Source organism: Penaeus vannamei, chromosome 15, assembly GCF_042767895.1.
Source record: "Penaeus vannamei isolate JL-2024 chromosome 15, ASM4276789v1, whole genome shotgun sequence".
Classification (NCBI taxonomy): Eukaryota; Metazoa; Arthropoda; class Malacostraca; order Decapoda; family Penaeidae; genus Penaeus; species Penaeus vannamei.
This window is the reverse complement of record NC_091563.1, coordinates 37,256,883-37,265,230: the sequence shown is the minus strand read 5'-3', so window position 1 is coordinate 37,265,230 and position 8,348 is coordinate 37,256,883. Positions and strand designations below refer to the sequence as shown.

Genomic DNA, 8,348 nt, shown 5'->3' with positions numbered 1-8,348 from the left:
TCTCCTCTCCTCTCCCTCTCCCTCTCCCTCTTCCTCTCCCACTCCCTCTCCCTCTCCCTCTCCCTCTCCCTCTCCCTCTCCCTCTCCCTCTCCCTCTCCCTCTCCCTCTCCCTCTCCCTCTCCCTCTCCACTCACTCACTCACTCACTCACTCACTCACTCACACACATACACTCTGAAATAGTCTAGTTTTTGGTTTGAGAACTGGTTCCCGTGTAGACAGTTCAGATTAATAGATATGCAGTACATACACCTTTTGTTCTCGTATATAATAGTCTTGTATCATCTCCTTTCCTCATGTTTTTGTTTTTTCCTTAGCCATATTATTTATTAATGTATTTAATATATTTCCAATAGGTCCAGACAGCAGCATTAAGAGCTGTAGGTAATATTGTTACTGGTACTGATGACCAGACCCAAGTAGTCCTGAACTGCGGAGCACTGTTCCACTTCCCGGCCCTCTTGACTCACCAGAAGGAAAAGATTAATAAGGCAAGTTTATTGTAAGGGCATGTATTTTGTTCCTCTGACATAGTACATAGTGCAAGCTTTTTCTTCTCAAAAGTCTAGTCTCTTTGATAAATATTTATACTTAGTTTATTTTTCATCACGACATCTGATAAAGTAAGGTACTTAATATTCAGTACATATATCACGTTAACCTGTATAGGCAACTGTTGAGCTTGGTTCCATGCCATATAGGTGTCGAGAATGTCCTGGTTTGTGGTTTTCCTATAGACATGCGATATTGTGAGGCCTTGGTACTATTTCATGGCCAAAAATCTCATTGAGGCATCCAGCCACTAATTTGTAACTCCATAGGAGGGCTATAAACTCCTTTCACTGTGATATTGTTGGCATGAGCATCTAGCAAGATAGTCAGACTTGGCGTCACATGACATACACCTTGGAGGCAATGAGTTAAGGCGTCAGTAATAGGAAGTAATGAAATACTTCAAAAGTTTCTCTTAATTTTTGTTGTTTAGTTTCTTATCTTTAAGTTAAAGGATGCAGATTATAGGGTTCCTTATATTTCTTTCGTTCCATTTGTAGGAAATTGTTATTATCATCATCGTCATTATTGTTATCATTAAAGTTATTGTTATTATTATTTATTGGTACTATTATCATTATTATTATCTTTTTGATTATCATTACTGTTATTAATCATGTTAATATTATTAATAGTATTGATAGTATTAGCAGTGTTAATATTAATAATAATAATAATAATAATGATAATAATAGTAATAATGGTAAGAATTATAGTAATAGTAATGATAGTAATAATAGTAGTAGTAATTATTATTATTATTATTATTGTTATTGTTATTGTTATTGTTATTAATATTATTTACTTGGCTGTTATCATCAGTGATCACCATCACCTTCATCATTATTATTCTTGTATATTTGCTATATTAGGAGGCTGTATGGTTCTTAAGCAACATAACAGCAGGAAACAAGCAGCAGGTCCAAGCAGTAATTGACGCAGGTCTCATCCCAATGATTGTTTTACAACTAAGCAAAGGAGAGTTCCAGACACAGAAGGAAGCAGCTTGGGCCATCAGCAACCTTACCATTTCGGGTAGTAAGCAACAGGTATGGAATGATTTGGCACTCATTCACAGTTTGAGGTGCTCTTTTTGCAAGCAGGATTTTATTTTGGCATGATTATTTGAGTCCCTGAAGAAAATGTAAACTTAGAATCATGAATTTTTATATCTAGTTTTAAAAATGCCATTACACACACAGCAGTGATGAAGAGGCAAAACCATTGTTACTCAGCTGTTGATTTCCTGGATGTGACTTCTTTTAGGTTCATTATTTTGTTTGTGTGTGTATGAATGGGAAAATAAAAGGTCTCTGAATATTATCAAGGTAATATTCTGAATGAAAAAGGAGTGCAGCTGAGGTTGCCATGTGGCATGTAAATGCCAAGATGGTAGCCGATGATTAAAGCCCAATGGACCTAGTGTGTTTCAGAGAACAGATGAATGCTAGGTAGCTAGGATGACGGCGTTGCAGCAGATCACCGGTCTCTTAGTGGTAGGATTAGTTCATTTTAAATTTAATCTGAGTAATTAAGCTGAAATCCATGCAGGGAATTAACACTAAGGGAGCAATGGTAAGCTGAGGTGAGGCATGAGGCCTGGGCTTTTAGTTAAACCCAGGCACATGTTGACCCTTCTGAGCTCGTGTAGTAATAATATTCACCTGTGTTACATTATGTTGGGTGAAGACTTGATTGAATCGAGTATTTAAAAATCTTACTTGTTTAGCTTGATGTAGATTTTATATATATCCTCCACAGGTGGCTCATCTAGTAAGTCAAGGTGTAATTCCACCATTTTGCAACTTGCTTACCTGCAAGGATACACAGGTCATTCAGGTCGTTTTAGATGGCATCTCAAACATCCTAAATCGAGCTGGTGAAGATGTGGAGGTGGTAGCCAACATGATAGAAGAATGTGGGGGTAAGAAGTATGCCTTTTTAAGGTTTAAAGGTGATGAACATGTTTGATATCCATCATATGTTTTTTTCTATATTTACTCATTTGCCTATTTTTTTGTTACAGGTCTTGACAAGATAGAATTCCTTCAGAACCATGAAAATGTAGAGATTTACAAGTTGGCATACAGCATTATAGAGAGATACTTCTCAGAAGATGTAAGTAAATTTATTTGAATGAAACTATTCAAAATTTCATGATAGTTACCATGTTATGTTATTTTTCTACTTTATATTGATATTACACTTCTTGGTTCCTGTTTATAGCAACATAATATAATGAGTAATGTAATTGTTCAAGGTTAAAAACTCAGGTTTTCATTCTAAGTGAAATGTTCTTTTTTCCAGGATGCAGAAGATCCAAACTTGGTGCCTGAGGCCACAGAGACTGAATATGCGTTTGACAATAATAGCACTAGTGAGGGAGGCTTTCGATTTTAGTGACTGTTGGCAACTAGGTATACAATTTCTTGACGATGGTGGATTAACTAATAATTGTTGGTGGTAGATGACTGTTCATTTTATTGCTTATAGAGAATATTCTATATTGCATTATAACATCTACACCAGTCAGTAGCTAGTTAAATCACCATGACTAAAGTTGTTATGAATCTTTAGCTGTTGATATTTCTTAATGAGTTCATGTGACTTGAATACAATATAATCAGTTATCATTGAAAAGATGCCCATCAGTGCATTGGCATTATGCAATTCTGAAATTTCCACTAGTGATGAAACTTGAATATAATAAGGAACATTACTCACCAGACTGAACAAAAGAACGATGAAGCTCTTTTATTTTGCAAACAGAAAAGTCTTAGTAAGTTTTTAAAGGCCTTCAATCACTGACCAGGAAAATGCCTTCTTAAATTATCTGAGCTGGAAGACAAACAAGTTCAGAATAGAAATTCAGCTGTGCTAAAAAAGAAAGAAAGAAAGAAAGAAAGAAGTAAAAGGAAAAACACATTTCTTATACAGTCCTTTTGTGTAAAAATAGAAAAGAAAAAAGAAATGGAAAACCAAGACACTGAAAGAATATTAAAGAGTGAAATACGGGTTTCAGAAGTAAAGACAATGTGTTTTCTGAAGTGGAATTAACAAATATAGTGGGTAACTAAAAATAGCAACTTAATAAATTTTAATTTACTCAGTTTTATTTTTGATAAGGTTTTTATTTTTATTTCATTTCTTTTTCTTCATTGTAAGGGAATTTTGTAGCATGATAACCAAAGGTATAGTATTATGGGTAAGTTAATGAGAATTATAGGGGTACATTGTTTATAATGGCTATTATGTGGTACTCACATGGGTGTAAGCAAGTGTCAAATAAGGCTATCTGAATAAACATATTGATATTCAACACCTGGGCTGTATTGTTGAATTGGCACAACAAACATTGCACATGCAAGTATATCCTTCCAGGTCAATCTATAGTATTGGGAAATTCAGAGTTGGTGTGTAACTGATGTAGTCATACAATAGACCAGTTTCATTTCACAAATGGAAGGGTTGAAAGAGTTACATAAAACATTGGTGAGCAGTTTTCTTTATGCTGGCTTTATTTTTACTCAACTCCTCCAGGAATATTACAATGAAGGATGTATAATAATGAAGTGCACAGGTAGGCTGTGCAGAATGATACATAGTCCTTTTTTACGCTTGTTTTTTTCTGTGTCAGTGTACATTGGTTCTAATTGTAATAATTTCATTATGATTATTACCTGTTTTAGAGAACCCTTTTACAGAACATTTTTGTGTGTAAAGTGGTATTAACTTTCTGAAACCTTAATGTATGGTCAAAGCCATATGTCTGATAGTCCTATGACCCTTTCTTAGGAACCAAACCTTATTTTCCTTTTTTCTCATCCCTTCTTCCCCCTATACACTAACTGCAGAGGTATATTACTCATATCATTTCATCTCATTCCTTATTAGAAGTAAACTGTTGACATTTCAGGAAAGCAATTTCCACATTGGAAGGAAGGAACTTCATGTCCATGATGTGAAATTCATTTAAAGTAGCGTTGATGGCATCATTACTTGTGTTATTAGAAACCATGCAGACTTGTGCATCTATTGCTGGAGTATTTGCAGATTCATGAGATTGATTGCATGTTAATGCTTTATTCTGATTAAATGTTCAATACTGTGAACCCCTGCAGCACTCCAGCAGTGTATAGAGCCTGGGATAAATTTTAATGTAACACTGTCCATTTTGACGTACTTTAGTGTGTTCCGAAGGCATGGCTGAGAAAGGGAATTAACTGCAGACAGAAGTTATCACTTTGCCTTTATTTTTATTTGAGACATGGTCTCTTCCTTGTCTTGGACTGTCATAAAAAAAAATTTCCTTGCAACAAGTAAGAGAAGGTTCTGCCCTCAACTTCAGTTACACAGCACTTTAACTTTGGAATAGAAACACAAATTTTAAAGCTTAGGAACTGCCTCAGGAAATCTAATGGGGAAAGAAATCTTTGAGTATGGTGTCTGGAAGTTTCCACAACTCCACAAATCCAGCCTTCTCTTATTTGCAGCATTACTCTTGACGTTGTGGGTGTTTACTGGCAACACCAGGCACTTTTGGCAGTAGAAAAACTAAGTATTTCACCAGTCTTATAGTTCGTCCAAAAAAAAAAGAAAGAAAAAAAGATGTGAACTCTCAAGGTTTGTTATGAACCTTTGGTAAAACTGGAGAATTTAATTTTTAAGAGGATACACTGTATATATCAAGGGAAGTTTTTGTATAAGTAAAAAATGAAAATGATGAAGGAGACTGAATTATTTATAGCTTTTTGTAGGAACAGAAATTTTCAGTAGTCATTGATTTTCTTGTGGGGAAAAACATGCAATAGTTTGTCTGATGGTGAAGGTGCCCAAGTGACTGCCGGGAACAACTCTCCCCTCCTCTCCTGCCTTGAGCCGAGAAAAGGTTGGAAATGCTCATATCGCACCCCCCATGGCTGTGTCTTACATTTATATATAAAGCTTGTATTGCTGAAAATGTTATAGATATTAAATAATGAGAAAGCTATTCCCCTATTTTAGGTTGTAAAGGCATTGCTAAAGTTTTTGCAGGGCTTTCCAGCGTCTCAACCTTTTCTTTATATTAGAAATATTTTATATTGGAAAACAAGAGGTATTACCAAATAACTAAATTTAGGGAAACATTTCTTTTTTTTATATATCATTCAAAAGTCCAAAGACCACAGAGGAAATGCTGTTGATCAGTGATAGCTCAAGTATTCCAGTGGTACAGTGTCTAGTGATGGCAGTACCTCTTACGCCATATGTCCTGGATTAATTTGTTAAAAGCTTCTCCCAGACTCAGCAGATTATCAACACTAGAGTAATTCCGGAGTTCCAGTGCTTCTCAGTGGAGGTCATTCTTTTGTTTCACTTTATGGTATGTTGACCTCTTGTAATCTGTGAAACTTCTGAATAACCCTAGTGCATGCTGAGACTATATGAAGCTCTAATGACCTTCCAAATTGACCTTATGAAAAGATTTGCATATCATTTTTTCAGTGTGAATAGCAGGAAGATATTCATCTGTCAGATTTACAATGAGTCATTGGTTAGGAAAAGGTCATGATTGACATAAATTATAATGGGACATATGCAAGCCTTAGTGCCGGCAAGGCAAAGTGAGAAAGCATTGCTCGGATGCTATTTTACAAAGACAACTCATGGGTCATTTGTGTGATAGGAAGCTCAATATACACTACATACAGGAAAAAATCAAAGGATTTGTAAATAATGATATTTAAAAATTGGCAATATTCATATATAGGAATTTCCTACATGTAATAGTAGAAATGTATGTTACATTAACACAGCATATTATATCAAATCACACTTCTAGAAAATAGTTTAGAAAGAGGGCTTCCTTTCTTACATACTGTTAATGAAATTTCCAAAATCTTAAAAACAAAAATGTCAATGTTCATCCGGATTTCTAAAGACCATTAGCATGACGAGCTTTTGCATAGAACCACTGAGCATCTTTCCGTGCACTTACACAGTGGGGATGTCTTTCCATGGGTTTTGCAAGAACATATTCCTTAATTTCCAATCTATGTCCAGTGGCTATAGTTGCCAAATTGTTATTTTTTTCTCTCTCTGTCTCGGTGCTACAGGATTTCAGGCTAAGCTAGGTATTTAACCTCACTGGGGAAGTACAACAAAATGATTTTGGGGTACTATTCCAATGTTTCTGTTTACTTTTACTTTTTCATTTATTTTTTTTATTTTTTATTTTTTTTGTCTGCTTTACTTTTTGGAATGGCCCTATTCACCATCCAGCTTATTATAGTCTCCTGGAGGACTATAATGACGTAACTTTAAACTGTGATTCACTTAAGCATATATGAGCTTTACCTGCCTTGTTTAGCCTGTTCATGTGCCTCAAATGAAGTATATATAGTAAAGATGTGTGTTCTTGTAGGCCAATGCATTACATGTCCAAGGGTTGACAAAGGTAGATAAAATCTGTGGGAAGAGTCAACTCTGGGGTTTGTAATGACTAGAGAATATGTGGTCTCTCCCACCACACTGGGCTTAATGAGTCAGCAGATATACAGAACTTAAGCTGTGTTGCAGAATCACTTGTCCATTTTAACAGTTGAAATTTTAAAAAGGAAGTCAGACTTCTTTTACTTGTAAGATAATGGGTAGATTCACCATCTTATTTGATATGAAAACCTGCTGGGTTAATGTGAGAGACCATGTAGACCAAGACTCCCCACACCTAGACTCACAAAGGGTCATGATTACTCAGAATCAAGTTGTGCATGGCCAGTCTTCTCAGCTGATGACCTTGGCATTTGTTTCAAGATCTTTGATAGACCTTCCACTCATTTTGATACGTCTCCAAGAACTCTTTTTTCTTCATCAAGACTCCAGTCTGCATATCATCATTGTTTCATTACAATGTTATAAATCACACTTGCTGGTATATGGAATGAAGAAAATCCATTTCGCATGTGGAAATCAGTTGAATCTCTGGTACCATGTTACGTGATTCTGTCCAAAGCCCTCTGAGAATTTATTGCAAGTAGATAAAAATGGTGGCATGGAGTGTCTCGGAGGGCTTGCTGCTAAGGCAATGTTGTCATCTGCTCCCCACTTCTGTCCTCTAGGGTGAATGTATTATGTGAGCATAAAGATGGCAAAATCACCTAAATAAATGAAGATCAGATTTCAGGGTTGTTTCCTTTAAGTTGATGAATCAGTTGTGAAGTAAGGGCTATATTATACCAAGAAAGTGTTGTGTAAGAACAAGGTTGGATAGTTGGAAGTACCTGTATGCGTTTTTGATTTGTGTACAAGTATTAAAACTGGCGCAGTTGGAACTAGAAGCAGAATTCATATATTAATACCAAGGAAACTTACTAATGAATTCACCTATTCCATATAATAATGTTATATACTTTACAATAGACATTGCAAATATATTTTACAATGTCATCAACGTAGGGAATATCTGCTTAATAATGAATGTAAACATTTTAGGAAAGTTTACATGAATTCTGTACACTGCGGCTTAAATTGTCAAAAATTGATGCAGTGAAATGCTTGCACAGTACAATCTGTGCCAGTGGCTCTCAGGATTACCAATTTCTGAGTACCATTTTAATCATGATGTTGCGTGAAGCAGATACATAGTGGACTTTTGGTTCAATATACAAGTACAATGTTACCAATGGTTATGATTCGGTACTCTTGTCCAGAAGCCAGTTTTTAAAGATACAGCTATGGAATCTTACTTTAACTTGATTGCTGATATTTTGTGAAATTCCGTAACATTCTGAACTGGAAGTAAAACAGATTCAGATCCC

The 8,348-nt window shown here is 35.5% G+C and overlaps 1 protein-coding gene across 6 annotated transcripts in view; it reads left to right on the top strand.

Annotated features, from left to right (window-relative positions):
• Window positions 1-7,711, top strand: part of Kap-alpha3 (karyopherin alpha3) — a 21,141-nt gene extending 13,430 nt beyond the window's left edge. For all 6 annotated transcript variants that reach the window (XM_070130714.1, XM_070130713.1, XM_070130709.1 and 3 more), the window contains 5 exons: window positions 357-491; window positions 1,425-1,601; window positions 2,314-2,476; window positions 2,579-2,670; window positions 2,860-7,711. In XM_070130714.1, the coding sequence (XP_069986815.1) occupies window positions 357-491; window positions 1,425-1,601; window positions 2,314-2,476; window positions 2,579-2,670; window positions 2,860-2,952 (660 nt within the window). In that variant the 3' untranslated portion in view covers window positions 2,953-7,711. The remainder of the gene's footprint in view (window positions 1-356; window positions 492-1,424; window positions 1,602-2,313; window positions 2,477-2,578; window positions 2,671-2,859) is intronic.
• Window positions 7,712-8,348: the final 637 nt, after the last annotated feature.